Below are 16,912 nucleotides of genomic sequence, written 5' to 3' on the forward strand. Positions count from 1 at the left end.
CTGTGGTATAAATCTGGAAATAAGTGAGTATTGTATTGTATTCAAATGAAAGGAGCAACACAAAATAATATTTAGCAATATTTTGTTTCATTTACATTGTAAAGTTTTAATCTCTCAAAAAAAATTCCTAGGTCCTTTCTTCTCTTCTCCCTAACACTAAACTAGGTCCTCCCCCTCCCCCTAACTTCATCCTAGGCCCTTTACTAATAATAGAATTTACATGAAAAAGGGCATTCAAAGTACTGCCTTCTGGAGGTAAAATATCAATTACAACTATGTGTATATCATATTTATATGCACTGCTGTGGTGCTATCCAGAAAACCCTGCAAAAGAGCAAAAAAGAGACTTGGAACCCATATGGAATTAGGCCTATTGTAACGCATGTTGGATATGGGCATGGCTCTCAGAAGGGAATAATTAAACAGAATTGCAATCATAATATGAAAAACCTACCACATAAAAACAGCAATAACTGCCAGCATTCAAACAGTAACAACCCTTCCTATGAAAAGACAACACTACAAATATTATACTAGGCCGTAGAACAACTCGCCTGAGTAACTTTCTTGGTCTGAAGGCAGGAACCATACTGACTTCAGTTTTCTTTTTGCAACTTTTAGCTTTATTACACTTATCAACATATACAATAGTAAACTGACTACCTTCCAGCAATGTATTCTCACCATTAGCTTCAACCAGAGAAGGCTCAGGAGCTGGCTTCTCCTGGAGACACAGGACCTCCTGTTCCTTTCTGGGCTCCACCTCTAATCTTGCCCAGCAAGATCCCACCCACAGAACTTCCTCCCTCTAGATTTTAAGGTGGGCCAGGCATCTAGCCCCAGGCTAGATGCCTGGCCCATTCAGATTGAGGAGGAGGAGTAGAACCACTCTTTTGTAACCTCCTATTAGGAACACAGAACAAGCCAGGCCGATATAGATCCCTACCACAAACTAAACACAAGCAAAAAGTCTCCCCCCCCCCCCCCCATCATACATGCAAAACACAGACCTTCACCAAATATAGAATGAGGATACTATAAAATATAAATAGAAACATGCAGACAAAAACGTAACTCAAAACCATAAGAAGTCAGAGTCTGTATGCAGTTCAACAGTGGATAAAAACCCTCTACCATTCCTCACAAAATATCAAACAAAATTAATATAAAGCATCAATAATAATAAAACCATACTAATAAAAAGAATAAATATTTCAAATCAGCTAAGAAATACAATTAGGGCAGGGGATTCATTGAATCCCTTGAAGGCACTAACACCACAGCTGTATATGTTGTTTCTCACTAATTAGAATAAACCTGTCCATTAAGTTCTTTTTAGGTTTCTACTTGTATATATGTGGTAGTTTTCATATTTTTTACATAATTTTAACTTATTTTCTTTTTATATTTCAGACATACTTTGGAATGGACGTTTCTGCAGTAGAGGATCCAGTTCAGAGGCGTGCGCTAGAAACCATGATAAAAACATATGGACAAACACCTCGTCAACTCTTTCAGACAGCGCATGTGAGCAGGCCTGGATCTAAACTGATCATGGAAGGAGAACTTCCTGCTGCCATGGGACTGTTAGTACAGCTAGCTTTCAGAGAAGCTAGGGATCACACAAAGGATATCATTTATCCGGTATTTTACTTTGATTGCAGTATTACACTTTTGTATAAAAAAGGCAAAATAACTTCTATCTCAAAAAGATTTTGAGAGCAATGAAAAGTCATATAAATGGCCTAGCCTCATGAAAAAGCAGCAGCACATTGAGCAGGAGACCCAGATTTGATCCTCAGTAGGCAGGCACTTGGGAGACTGCAGAGACATTATTGACAGCAACGAAGAGGGAGACCTAACTATCACTTAAGTGAGACACCTGCTCATGTGTATTCTTGTACTGGATTTCAGAAAGAATCAACATATGTATCTCAGCCAGAGGACTTTCACTGCAGTAGCTGGGCTAGGCAAAGAAGGGGAACATGGAATATAAATGAAGGAAAAACTTGGGTAGCTGGAAGAGGAGCCTAGTGATTAGAGTAGTAGGGTGTGAACCATGAAAGCCCACTGCAGCTCCTTTTGACTTTGGGCAAGTCAATAAATGCCCATAAATTTGTACCTCAGGTACAAATTTATGGGCAGATTTTCAAAGGCTACGCGTGTAAGATACGTACGTAACCTGAGGAAATCTGCCCCTGCGTGCGCCAAGCCTATTTTGCATAGGCTCAGTGGCGCGCGCAAGCCCCGGGATGCGAGTATATCCCGGGGCTGTCCGGGGGCGTGGCCGAGTGTCCTGACACAGCGGCCTGTGTCGGGGCCTGCCGTGCCAGCAGACATTCGGCACGCGCAAGTTACGACTGCCTGGAGGCAGGCGTAACTTCCTGGATAAAAGTTAGGAGGGGGATTTAGGTAGGGCTGAGAGGTGGGTTAGATAAGGGAAGGGAGGGGAAGGTGGGGGCAGGCGGAAGGAAAGTTCCCTCCGAGGCCACTCCGATTTCGAAGCGGCCTCGGAGGGAACGGGCAGCGCGCGCAGGGCTCGGCGCGCGCAAGGTGCACAAATGTGCACCCCCTTGCGCACGCCGACCCCGGATTTTAAAAGATACGCACATATCTATTGAAATCCGGCATATTTTTGTTTGCGCCTGGTGTGCGAACAAAAGTACGTGCTCGCGCTTTTTTTAAAAATGTACCCCTTAGATTGTAACCCTCTCTGGATAGGTAAATACAGTACTTGAATGTAATCTGATTTGAAGCATCCCGAAAGACTGAATATATAAATGAAAAAAAAAAAAAAAGATGTGGCTGCATCCCCTAACTTTGGTCCCAGCCTCATGAGCTTACCTTATGCTGAGTCTATATAGTTAACCCAGGGACTGGGAACAACTGTACTCCAGATTATAGCAGAGGATCTGCTGGACACTGTTTCCTTTCTTCACTATGAGCAGAGATATGTAGAAAGAAAAGTTTCAATTAAAACTCAATAGAAGACTTGTGCTGCTGCTGCAGAAACCAGCAGCTGTAGGATTAGCCCCTTTGAGGAAAAAACCTCTTCCCTCATGATGACATAGTTGAACTGAAGCAGGAGAACAGGAAGAACAATGAATTGTGGGATTTTTTCTCCATTTAAGGAGGAAAAGGTGTTTTTTTCAGGGTCTCCTGGGCTGGGTGGAGGATTGAGTGATCCTGATAGAGCAGGAAAGCAGTTTCTTTCTACAGCTACCAGGAGATAGATGAGTCTGAGGGTCAAAGGATCCAAGCATCTGGGATATATTGGCCTCCCATCAGGAGTGGGCCTACAGTTGTTATGATCTTCAGGAAAATGGACTTGGGATACAGTTTAGACAAATTCCTTCAGCATGAGAAGAGGTGAGATTTTTCCTTATTCCCCTTTCTCTGGATAGTTGCAGCAGCCCAGCCTATTTTAAAACCAGACTTCTGCTTGGGTTTCAGTCAGCTGAATACTGCTCCTGTGCAGGGCAGGGCATTGTAATCCCTTGTTTACTGGGACTGATGGAAAGCTTGAGCTCAAACCTGTCCCCAAAGAGGGGAAGTGTGGACTTTGGAGCCAGCCCAGGGTGAGGGCTATCTCCCACCTTAAAATATTCACTGGAAGTTCTTTCTATATCTCATCTAAAATCTTCAAGGGCCTCAACAGATGGTATGCATACCTATAGAATATGACTGGGGAATTAGTTTCCTCAGTACTCAAGGGGATTAGTTTAATGAAACAGTTGTACAAATTACAATTAATATTGACGTTATTTAGTGTATATAATTGCTTGTAGGGCTCTTATTCCTGCTGGAGTGTGTTGCCTGCATTATTATTATTCATATCATGATTGCCATATATTTGCATTATATTGTTGCTAGATGCCTGTTATATCATAGTATATGCTTTTTATTCCATCTCCTGTTTCCCGGTTTTGCCCACTGTTTTCTAGTAAAGATTTATTCATTGTTTCCTTTGTATGATGATTGTATAATTTGCTCTGGTAATTTTTCCAGTAGGGACCTGCCCACGGTCTAGGGGTGAGACTAGGACAATATATTTAATGGGCACAAGGTTCATCTTCAGTTACTATACAATAGCAAAATCCTACTCCATCTGCATATACCCACTTGGATAGTGGGGAGGTCTTCAGTGAAATCATCTCTCATTTGGCATCACTATAACCTGAGAGAGATGTTACATTTATTTATTTATTTAAACAATTTTATATACCGTTGCACGGACAAATCCATCTCAGCAGTTCACAATTAATCATAATAAAAAATAGGGGGAAAAGTAGACAAATACAATTATATTATAAATATACATAAAAAATCTGGATTTTTAAAACTATAAAATTACCAAAAGATAAAAAGTAAAAGCAATATAAGTAAAAAAAAGTTGACACATTAAAAATGTCTAAAGCTCCTATGTTAATTTTTCTCATCTGCATATGCTTGCTGGAGCAGCCATGTTTTTAGTCCTTTCCGAAATTGTCTCTTATCTCCGTATAGAATTTTGTGGATGATACATAATACCTTAAAGATTATTCTCTGTTCAATTGGCAGCCAGTGCAAACCCTTCAAAACTGGAGTTATATGTTCTCTCCTTCTTGTGCCTGTCAGTATACGTGCTGCAGTATTTTGTATGGGGCGGAGTGCGACTTTTGGTAGTCCAAGTAGCATCGCATTACGATAGTCTATTCCCGTAAATATCATTGTTTGTAGTACCATTCTAAAATTTTCTTGCGATAACAATGGTTTAAGACGTCTCAACATCATTAGCTTTCCGAATCCTTCTTTAACTTTCTTGGAAATATGTGCTTGACAGTTAAATTCAATATCTATATAGAAACCTAGCTTTCTCATTACATTTTCTACCTTCATATTTTTGTTATCAGTATTTAGATTTCACTTTGGTTCATCATAGATCTTTTTCCTGTCTAACAGGCCAATACAGTAAAGTTCGCCAGTGTCCTGTGCGCACGATACAGTAAAACAAAATATTTAAATTAAGGCCCGCGGTAAAAAGAGGCGCTAGGGACACTAGCGCATCCCTAGCGCCTCTTTTTGGACAGGAGCGGCGGCTGTCAACGGGTTTGACAGCTGACACTCAATTTTCCCGGCATCTGTTCTCGAGCCCGCTGACAGCCACGGGTTCGGAAACCGGACACGGGCAAAATTGAGCGTTCGGTTTTCAACCCGCGAGCTGATTTTAAATTTTCTTTTTTTTCTTTTTAACTTTTTTTAACTTTTGGGACCTCCGACTTAATATTGCCATGATATTAAGTCGGAGGGTGCACAGAAAAGCAGTTTTTACTGCTTTGGGTAGGCGCTAATTTCTTAAAGTAAAATGTGCGGCTTGGCTGCACATTTTACTTACTGTATCTCACGGGAATGACTAATAGGGCCATCAACATGCATTTGCATGTTGCCGGCGCTATTAGTCTCGGGGGGGTTGGACGCGGGTTTTCAACACTTACTGAATAAGGGGTAATAGCGCGTACTGTATCGGCCTGTAAGATAATAAAAACAGTTTTATCTAGGTTTAAGATAAGTTTTAGTTGTGTCAGCAACTGTCTAATAATTTCTAAATACATTTTGATTAGCTTAAAAGTCGCATCTAAATCTTTCTTAATTGGGATCAGAATCTGAATATCATGAGAAACATAGAAATGACGGCAGAAGAAGACCAAACGGCCCATCCAGTCTGCCCAGCAAGCTTCGCACTTTTTTTTTTCTCATACTTATCTGTTACTCTTGGCTCTTAGTAACCCTTTGGTTCTATTTCCCTTCCACCCCCACCATTAATGCTTTCACTTAATTAATTAATCACTTTCACCAACCTTATTTAACATCTACCTTCTACCTTTATGTCAGCTCTTGTCCAGTCTCAAGCTTATCCATTACGTCTATGCAGATGATGTACAAATCCTCTTACCAATTACCGACTCTCTGCACAAGACCCTTCTCTTTTGGAATTCATGCCTTCGCTCCATCAATAACCTGCTGTCGAACCTCAACCTGATTCTAAATACAGACAAGACAGAGTTCCTGCTAATTTCACAAGATGGTAACTTCCCGGTTAATAATACACCCCCAGCAATGCTTCCAGCTCTAGCCCCACGGGTCAGAAACCTAGGTGTAATCATGGATAACCAGCTGAATTACAGAGGTTTTATTAACAACACAGTTAAAGAATGTTACAATAAACTCCAGGTTCTAAAAAGGTTAAGACCTCTCCTCCACTTCAACGATTTCAGGTCGGTTTTACAATCAATCATTTTTTCAAAAATTGATTATTGTAACTCTCTATTACTCGGTCTTCCAGATAATGCTTTAAAACCTCTTCAGATGCTTCAGAATTCAACAGCAAGGATTCTCACAAAATCCAAAAAAAGAGACCATATCACTCCCATACTAAAGAATCTCCATTGGCTCCCCATCAAATCCAGAATAATCTACAAAACTTTAACAATCATCCACAAAGCCATACACAACGATATCCCTCTGGACCTCAGAATTCCTTTACAACCTCACATCTCCGCCCGCCCATTGAGAATAGCTCAGAGAGGCACCCTTCAGGCTCCACCCATCAAATCAACACTAAGAAAACGAGCTCTCTCTACAGCTGGTCCCAAACAATAGAACTTGCTCCCGCCGGACCTTAGGCTAGACCAATGCCCCATCTCGTTTAAAAAAAGGCTCAAGACCTGGTTGTTCAGTCAGGCCTTCTCTTAAGATCATTCAGTTTCTACATCTCCCATGTCTGCTCCCTCCAGGGCATCCCCCTACTACCTATTTCCTTCTAATAAAGCCTCATCCCTTGGCCTACCCTCCCCCCAGCTAGCTCTTAGCCTCACCAGACCGCCCCCTCTCCTGCTAACTCTTAGCCTTATTAGTCTATCTTTACACCAAACCAAACCCTTTCACTTATATTTACCTTATTCTGAACTTTAAGTGAAGATACCACTTAGTATTTATCACAGTTATTACAAATTACATACTTCAAGTGAAGATACCATTCAGTATTTATTACTTATGTTACTTTAAGTGTGGATACCATTTAGTATTTAATTCATTTTGTTAATACCCCATTATATTATGTGATACCCCGTAATTCTTGTTGTTATCAAACTGTTATACTTTTTTCTCTGTAGACACGGATGGGCAAGACCCATATTGACTGCTACCCTGTTTAACACTGTTTGTCCAAGTTGTTTATATCATGTTCTCTGTAAGACATAGTTCATGTCACTTGTTTTTGTTTGAAATGTAAACCGAAGTGATTAGTAACCCTGTTACCGGAACCTCGGTATAAAAAAAGTCTTAAATAAATAAATAAATTAATGCAAGGAGCAGTGTTGGAGCTGCATCTAAGTGTAATATATAGCTTAAATTAGTTAGGGGTAGTAACCGCCGCAATAAGCAAGCTACATCCATGCCCATTTGTCTACCCAGACTATGCGACTCAGTCCCTGTTGGTTGTTGTCTGTATATAGATCCACTTTTCTTCATACCCCTGCCATTGAAGCAGAGAGCTATGCTGGATTTGCACGAAGTATCAGACTTCCTTCCCTGCCGTAGAAGCAGAGAGCTATGCTGGATATGCACGTAGTATCAGACTTCCCCCCCTGCCGTTGTAGCAGAGAGCTATGCTGGTTATGCATTGAAAGTGAAGTATCAAGCTTATTTGGTTTGGGGTAGTAACCGCCGTAACAAGCAAGCTACTCCCTGCTTTTTGTGAATGCAAATCTTTTCCCACATTTCCTCTTGCCATTGAAGCTTGGAGCAATGTTGGAGTCGCATTAATCATGTGTATGTTTATTGAATAAGGGTATTATCTCCAGGTAGTAGCTGTCGTTCCCGTGAGCCACCCGTTCTTCATTCATGTCCTCTAGACTTTATGGATCCACAGTGTTTATCCCATGCCCCTTTGAAGTCCTTCACAGTTCTGGTCTTCACCACTTCCTCTGGAAGGGCATTCCAGGCATCCACCACCCTCTCCGTGAGCATATACAAAATAAATTAAATCAAGACCTGTCAATAAATGGCACAATGGAAGCAAATATATATTGAACAATGTCACTGACAGTGCTGAGCCTTGGGGAACCCCTGTCATTAAATGTATAGTCTCTGAAATATTATCATTTATTTTTACTGCAAAGGTTCTATTTTCTAAAAAAGACCTAAACCATTTTAGTGTTACATCTGTCAGCCCAATTTCTTCAAGTCTCATTAACAATATCTTGTGATCGACCGTGTCAAAGGCCGCCGACAGGTCTAAGAGCACAAGTATATATTTCTTCCCACAATCAAAACCTCTAAGGACAGCAAAAGTGACTCAGTGCTATGACATTTCCGAAAGCCATGCTGTGAGGGAAAAAGAACATTATTAATTTCAAGATGTTCTATTAGTTGTTTATTTACCACCTTTCAATTAATTTAGCTACAAAAGGCAAAATTGAAATTGGTCTATAATTTTTAAAATTTGTGGCATCAAGATCACATTGTTTAAGATTCAGTCTCACTATAGCCTTTTTTAGTATATCATAAGTACTCCCTTCATTTAGTGAATGATTAACTAGCATCATTAAAATGGGGCTATTTCATTTAAACATTGTTTTAATGTAAGCGTGTTAATAACATCTATAGGGTGATTGGCCAGGTTTAGTTTCCTTACCAGATTCTCAATTTCATCTATGGTTGTTTTGTTGAAGTTAGACCAGACAGGAATCTCTTTTTTTGTCATGAAAATTGTCTGATTATTTTTATCTAATGATTCTAAGAGGGTTTCTATTTTCCTTTTGAAAAATAGAGCTAAGTCATTACAATTTATCTCAGATATATTATTCTCCCTAGCAGACGGATTACTTGTTAGATTTTTACAATAGCAAAGAGTGCTTTCTGATTATTTGTGAATCTCTGAAATTTCGTGTCATAGTACTCTCTTTTTCTTATATTTATCATTATTTTGTAATGTGCTAAATACACACAATAATTTGTTAGGGCAATAGATGTTTTCTCTTTTTGCCACAGTTAGGGCAGGTTAAAACATAGCTGAGAGCCCAAAATAGCAAGGGAGAGATGCCAAGAGGGAAAAAATATATGTGAACTTTATTAGAATATTTCACAAAATTATACAGCCCTTTACTTGATCTAGGACAGTGAATTATAATACAGGGGTCAATATTCAGTTGCAGGCTGTTTGGCTATGTTAGCCAGATATTCATAATTACCTCAAAGTTAGCTAGATAATGTTATCTGGCTAATTTACTGGGTCATTCATCAAAATGCATTAGGGTCTGAACATGCATTAAATGGGTCTAACGCACGTGATAAATACTGGAATGCAAGTTAGCATGCAAATTTTATATTTGTTATACAAGTGGAAGGAGTTAATGCAAATTGGGGTTTCCTATCATGGAATGTGGTAGATTAATGGACAATAATGCAGGGTTTAACCTCAGAAATAACTACTACACCTTTTTTTGCAATACAGAGGAAAAAACATTTTATTGTGCGACCGTGGCCGCTAATGCAGATCATGGCAATTATTGCTCGCGATAAAAGAGGTATTCTATCAGACACACCTACCAGGCCCCCTGGCCCAATAAAAACACCTGTTCTTACCTGGCCTGTCTTCCTCAACCCATAATGTTTGTGGCAAGTTTACTTATTGGTGGATACCAGATGCTTCAGGAGGCTTGCTGCAGACAACAGCAACATAAACAACACCAACTACCACAAGAACCGCCAAGGGCAGTTCCAGCCCCTCCTAGGGAAGACCCTGTATCAGGACTTCCCTAGGCCAAGCCACTGGCCTCTCAGGGAGAGGGTCAGGACCCATGGCAGCACCTGGCATGCTGGAGGCCACGGCAGAGGAGATACAGGAAGCACATCTTTCCTTCCTGATGTTAATGCTGTGGACCCTTGGGCCGGAACAAGGGTTGGCTCCACCACCGAGGGACGGCCTCCAGTGGTCCTTGTTGCCGGAAGGTGGTACAGGTGAGGAAGACCCAGCTGAAGCTTCACCTATACCAGCCCACGTTCCCCTCAGGTTGAGCCCTTGGATGCTGGGGCCGGCAGGACTTAGATGCTGGTCTCCTTGGTGAAGCGGAGTCCAGGAACAGGCTGAGGCAGCGTCGGGAATCCAGGTCGAGGCTGGCGGAATACAGGCGTAGACGAGTACAGTCCGGGAGTCGAGGCTGGCAGCGAAGGTGCAATACGGTGAACCAAGCTGGATGTCAGGGTCAGGCAGCAGACGAGCGGAGACGAGGAAGCAAGCCAAAGATCAGGACGGGCAGCAGACATGCAGAATCAGGAAACCAAAGCCGAAGTCAGAACCAGGAGGAAAATCCAAGGGGAGGAATGCAGGAACAAGGAAGAACTTGGAATCAGGAACAAGCAGGAACTCAGAATCAGGAACACAGCAACCACGCACTCCAAGGAGCAGGACCTGTTGCCAAGGCGAAAGACAGGAAGCAGAGCTGGGGTTTAAATACCCCAGAGTCGTGATGTCATCTTTGGGGGCTGGGCCATTGTTGCACGCTGCGGCCCCTATAAGTGCCGGCAAGTCCTGTATGCATGCAAAGAGGAAGGCGGCAGCATCCAGGGCCACGTGGAGGAAGTGCCGTTGGCCGGCTCAGGCCCCGGGACATGCTGCGCTGAGCACAGAGAAGGACGCCGAGAGTCAAGGCAGGTGGGGGGACCAGCCGCGGGTTGCCGCAGCCAGGAGTCCCAACAGTACCCCCCTGTTTACACCCCTTCACAGAAGGACCAGGCTTGTTGGGATGTGTCCGGTGAAATTGTTGGAGCAGGAATTTGTCCAAGATGTTTGAGGCTGGTTCCCAGGTGTTTTCTTCCGGACCAAATCCTTCCCAGGAGATTAGATATTCCCAACACCTGTAATTGCGTCTTATATCCAGTAAATCTTTAACTTGGTAGACTGGGTCCTCTTCAGAGGAGATATCTGGAGGCTCTGGAAGCTTGGGGTGGAATGGAGAGAGCACCAAGGGCTTCAACAAGGACACGTGAAAGGTGTTGTGTATCTTCTAACAGGGGGGTAGGCGTAGATGGTAGGAGTAGATGGTAGGAGACCGGGCCCAGACGTTCGCTGACAGTAAATGGACCAATATACTTAGGAGCCAGTCTCATGGAAGGCACCCGAAGGCATATGTGGCACACGCTCACCCATACCAGATCCCTGGGCTTGAAGTGAGGAGCCGGACGACAGTGTTTGTCTGTAGTTCTCTTGGCAGCATTGGCGGCTTACTGAAGGTTGGACTGGGTAGCAGTCCACAGGGCGTGGAGTTGCTGAGCTATAAGTTGGGCCGCCAGGGAAGGCTACACCAAAGGTGGGACTGGGTGGGCAGCTGCCCACCTAATTTGGACCCAGGCCAACCCAACTGGAACCGGAAGTGGAGCACTGGACCAAAAAGGCCGTCACGGGATCCCATCTCCGGTCACTCCGTGCATTTGAACGGCACACATGGGGAAGTGATCCTGCGGCCGTATGGCCACCGATCTTCCTATTTGGGGGTCAGGGAGCAGATGCGCCACACACAGCTTCCGCTTCCTCCCCTCCCAAGCAGGAAGATCGGTGGGCCGTACGGCCCAAAGATAGCAGGAGGCCGGTGGCAGCAGGAGAGGCCAACTGATCTTCCTGCTTGGGAGGGGGAGGAAGCGGAAGCTGTGCACGGGCTTGAATATGTATGTGTGGGTGAGAATGGAAGCCTGGGTTTGTGTGGGTGAGAATGGGAGCTTGAATATGTAGGTGAGAATGGGAGACTCGGTTTATGTGTGGGTGAGAATGGGAACCTGGATTGTGTGTGGGTGAGAAAGGGAGCATGGGTTTGTGGGTAGGAATGGATGCATATGTGGGTGAGAATGGGACCTTAAATGTGTGTGTATGTGGGGTGAAAATGGGAGTCTGGGTTTGTGAGTGGGTGAGAATGGGAGCTTGAAATATGTGTATGTATGGGTGAGAATGGGAGTCTGGGTTTGTGTGTGTGGGCGAGAATGGGAGCTTGAATATGTGTATGTGTGGTGAGAATAGGAGTATCGGTTGTGGGTGAGAATGGAGTCTGGATGTGCATCTGTGTTTGCATAAGAATGTAAGCCTGGGGAGGGTTGAGAATGTGAGAGCTTGTATGGTGTGTCTGCAGAAAATGTGAGCTTGAGTGTGAGGGGGGAGAGCATATGAGAGTGAGAGCTTGAGTGTGTGAGGGACGTCCTTGAGATGTGTGTATGTGTGTGGTGTGGAAGGGAAGAAGACAGTAGTAGAAGAAAGACACTGAAAAGGAATTAGGAAATGAGCAACAAGGGAAAAAATAGGAAAAAAGAGACCAGGACCAACTGATTAGAAAGATACAAGATTAGACAACAAAGGTAAAAAGAAAATTTTTTTTGAGATGTTAGATATGCCATTGTAGGGAATGTGCATTTCTATATTTTGCATTTTGCTCTTTCTTCAGTATTCCACTGTTCAGAGACTTTAGTTTCTCAGGTTTTCTAATTTTGGTTTTATCTGCATGTTTCTGTTTCTAATTTGTGGTCTCTTATTTCTATATTAGGTAAAGATGGTCTCTGTTTGGGCTGTGTGTGTGACTGACATGCAGTATTTCTGTTAGCGTGTAGTTTCTCTGTAGTAGTAATCCACCTTGTTCTGTTTATCCCATAGGTAGTGTATTAATGTTCTAGGGCGTGGTGTAGTATTTGCATTGCTACTTTTTCATAAGGTTGCTGTTATTTGAATCCTGAGAGTCAGTGCTGTGACTGTATGGCAAGGTTCTAGATGCCTCTTTCTTTGCAAGAGTTTGTGTTATTTCACAAAATAGCAGTGGAGGGTTATTTTATGCTCGAGGTGACACCAGAAATTTGAAATTTTTTTTCATGTTAGTTGTAATGTGAATTGCTCTAGCTCTGCGCTGCACCTGTTCTGATGATTATTTATATTGTATTTATGAAAATTTCTGGTTTTTCTGCAAGATGGTTCATGAAAGAATACATTAATTTTTGTTTTATTACATGATTGGATCTGATTGTTTTCTATACTTGTGCATTTTATAAACTGCAATAAATATAAATAAATTCTGATTAATAAGGAATTTTTAATGCTGTTAAGCGCTTGAAATAATTGAGGTAAAATGTTTTAAAGTTTCACGCCTGATGCATAATGGCTGTTGCAAATTACTTAGAAAGCCATTGTAGGGTGCAGTAAATGGCATTATTTATCAATAAGAAACAACTAATAGGTTCTCAGACCTGCATGCCTACAGCCCCCCCATGTTAACCTTGTGCCCACACAAAAAATCAATTCTGGCTATGTCACTGAAAGCACAGTGAGGGGTAATGGCAGAGGGAGGCACTGGTTGTTTGCCAAAGACTAGTTGAAAAGGGGAGGTCCCTGTGGCGGAATAGAAGTGCATGTTGTGGGAGAATTCTGCCCAGGGTAACAGGGCTGCCCAATTGACCTGCCTGCTCCCGACGAACGAGCGGATGAAGGTTTTCAGAGCCCGATTAGTCCACTCGGCCTGGTCATTCCCGTGAGGGTGGAAAACAGATGTAAAATCTAGTTGCACTCTGAATTTTTTGCACAGGGAATGCCAATACTTCGCCGTGAACTGGGGGCCACGGTCGGATGCTATGTGTCATGAAAGTCCATGGAGTTACTTAGATATGACCTAAACCATTTGATAGTTTTGTTACTTAATCCTATTTCTTCTAGTCTATTTAACAGTATGTCGTGATTTGCAGTATCAAAGGTGGCTGACAGGTCTAGCATCACTAGGATGTAATGTTTACCACTATCGAACCCCCGCATGATGTTATCTGTCAGTGCAAGCAGTGGTGTCTCTGTGCTATAGTGGTTTCGAAAGCCATGTTGGAAGGATACAGGATATTATTGTTATCTGGGTGTTCTGCTAGTTGCTTCTGTATAGTTTTTTCTATTAATTTTGCAATTAAGTGAGGATGAGCCCAGCAGTCTTCTTCCACCTAGCCAGCACAGGAATTCTGTAGTGAGGATGGGTCCAGCAGTCTTCTTCTATCTAGCCGGCACAGGAAATCTGACAAGAGAGGCCCAGTCAGGCTTGTTTAACAAGTCTTGTTTCTCAGCGTAACAGGCCCTCAGTGGCAAATGTTCATGGGCCTTCGCTACGCAATGGCTTGCCACTTGGGGTTGCATTTCTTTGGGGGGCCTACCCCTTGTTCATCTGACAGACTAGTGACTGCCTACAAGGCCGTACAAGTCTTGGGATGCCGGGAAGGTACTGGTTCAGGGCTCCAGCATTTTTTGCAGAATCTGTGTGAGGATGCTGGTGAAGTTATTTATTGACGTTGCCACTGTGGTGAGAGGGTTGTGTGTGGGCTGCAGTCTGGTCACGCATGTCCTGGGTCTGCTGTTGACTGCCCTCCTGAGGTGCACTAGCTCTGCCCATATCTAGTGCAAGTGGTGCTGGTGGAGCAGATGCCGGAACTATGGTGGTGCAGGTGTTGGTCATGGGTGGAGTGGGGGGTTGAGACTCTAGAAGTGGCATGGGGAGGCTGGTGGGCAGCTGTGGGCTCTGTGTGTGCTGCCTTGTACTGGCCATGTGGGTGTGCTGGAGAGAGGTTGTGCTGGGTCAATGGAATGCCACTGCAGGCTGGGTTCCTCCTTGAAGCTGGCAAGATTTAGGCTCACATTCAGAGAGCTGGTTGAGCCAAGGCCTTGTAGGATGTGGCTGTGCGGAGGAGGCTTCTCCTGCTGCTGCTGCTGCTGCTGTTCATCCTCCTCCTCGCTGTACTGTGTCTCAGCGTCCATAAACAAGGGGCACAGAAAAAAGGCTGCTGCATGGCTGGTCCCTGGCTCTTTGCTGCTGGTCCCTGGAGCTGGAAGGCTGGGAACAGCAGAATTCCAAACAAGAACTGTGGAAACAAATAGGAACACATAAGTACCAAAGCCAAGATGTACACACCTGGACCATTTGGCATGAGCTGCACACTTTGCATGTGAATCAATGTGAGGATCTTATGCCAAATGATGTACATAACTGTACAGGTAAAGTGAACTTACTAACTCTGGCTCGCATTTGTGTCCAGCCGCTCAGCTATGCCCTCAGACACATCCAGTTCCAGCCATTGGATGAGGCGCTCCTCCATGGGCATCAGCACTATTGGACACGGGGCTCCTCCACCGATCTACTGGTGGCAGTTTGCCACCTTGGTTTTTACTGTGCCTTTATATCCCAATATCTGTGGGCCACCTGCTCCCCACTATGTCTCACGCTACTGCGCCTGGAGATTGCCTGGACGATAATGTGCCAATTTTGGTCCTTGGCTGCCTTTCAGGTCTTGGCTATATGGTAACCAAACACATGACATAATGTTCCCAGGACCCCAGCAATTGTTATAATCATTGTCCTCTGGGCTGAACTTCAAGGCCCTGAGACAAACGCCGCCCTGCTGCCTGGCTGCTTCAGGGGGGTGCCACTTCTGCTTCCAGAGAGATGTCCTCCTTTCCTCACATCATTTGGCATAAGATCCTCACATTGATTGATATGCAAAGTGCACAGCTCAATGCCAAATGGTCCTTATGTGGTGTTCTTTGTTTCCACAGCTCTTGTTTGGGATTGTTTATTGCGATGGCTTGGCTCAGTGGAGGACGAATGTGTATAAAATGGGGAAAATCTGGGGTACTGTAAATAAGAACATAAGAATTACTATACTGGGGTCAGACTTAGGATCCGTAGCCCAATATCCTGTTTCCAACAGTGGTCAATCAAGGTCACAAATACTTGACAAGATTCTAAATGGTAAATAGATCCCATGTTGCTAACATCCAAGGATAAGTAGAGGCTTTTCCCCAAGTCTACCTGATTAATAATAGTTTATGGATTCCTCCTGGCAGGAACTTGTCCAAACCTTTTTAAATCTAGCTATATTAACTGCCTTTAGGAAATCCTCTGACAATGAATTCAGAGCTTAATTGTGCATTGAATGAAAAAAATCATTTCCCTGATTTGCTTTAAATGTGCTACTTACGTTCATAGTTTGTTCCCTTTTTATTCTTGAAAAAAATAAATGAACGTTCAGGGCACTGTAGCCCAGCAGAGGCCAGTTTCACTTGAACTAAAACCTAAAAGAAGTTAGGCAGGCTGAAGTGCTTCTTAACATCCAAACAAAGTGTTATCAAGATGCAAGTTATAGCTATTTACTGAACTACTTCTTTACAAATGAATTTACCATAATTTTTTTATTTTTCTAAAATTCCTTTGCACTTTCATTCTAGAGTCCTTTGCCGTGGATTAGAGGTTTAAAGTGGGGAGAATATGTGGGGTCTCCAAGTGCTCCTGATCCAGTTGTCTGTTTTAGTCAACTTTATGGAGAAAGTTTTGGCTTGTTACAAGCTCTACCAACTAGAGCAATCTGTGGTTTGTCCCAAAAATTCTGTCTTATGATGGTATACAGTAAAGAGCAAGGTAAGAAAGTATGATAAATTATCTTTATACCGTACCATACAAAGTTTGCATAAGATATTCTTAAATAGTACAAACAATGCTATTGCATTATGAAGTCAACAATATTAATACTGCTTACTTTAACAGTAATAAAAGTGAGCTAATATGATTTGATTTTACTGCCTGCAAAAATGCAATAGTTTACTGGCCATTCCTTCCTTGCTCTAGGTGTAAGGAGTATGCACAGCACAGATATCCAATGGTCAGCAATTCTGAGTTGGGGATATGCTGATAATATTTTAAGACTGAAGAGTAAGCAGAGTGAGCCTCCAATCAATTTTATACAGAGCTCACAGCTACATCAGTATAATTTACTGGTAAAACATGACAAGTTGTTTGGATACTACGTGATGTCTCCCTATACAGAACCCAGTATTAAGTACCTATAGTTTAGTGCATCACTTTGCAGTTTTCCACATTAA

The 16,912-nt window shown here is 43.0% G+C and overlaps 1 protein-coding gene across 1 annotated transcript in view; it reads left to right on the forward strand.

The window, feature by feature from the left end:
• The window catches only part of LOC115087279 (lysosomal-trafficking regulator-like), a 1,534,685-nt gene that overhangs the window by 1,343,641 nt on the left and 174,132 nt on the right, over nt 1-16,912 (forward strand). Inside the window, 3 exon segments of the mRNA XM_029594260.1 lie at nt 1,414-1,644; nt 16,262-16,451; nt 16,659-16,794. Coding sequence (XP_029450120.1) covers nt 1,414-1,644; nt 16,262-16,451; nt 16,659-16,794 — 557 coding nt within the window.

Source organism: Rhinatrema bivittatum, chromosome 3 (assembly GCF_901001135.1).
Source record: "Rhinatrema bivittatum chromosome 3, aRhiBiv1.1, whole genome shotgun sequence".
Taxonomy (NCBI): domain Eukaryota; kingdom Metazoa; phylum Chordata; class Amphibia; order Gymnophiona; family Rhinatrematidae; genus Rhinatrema; species Rhinatrema bivittatum.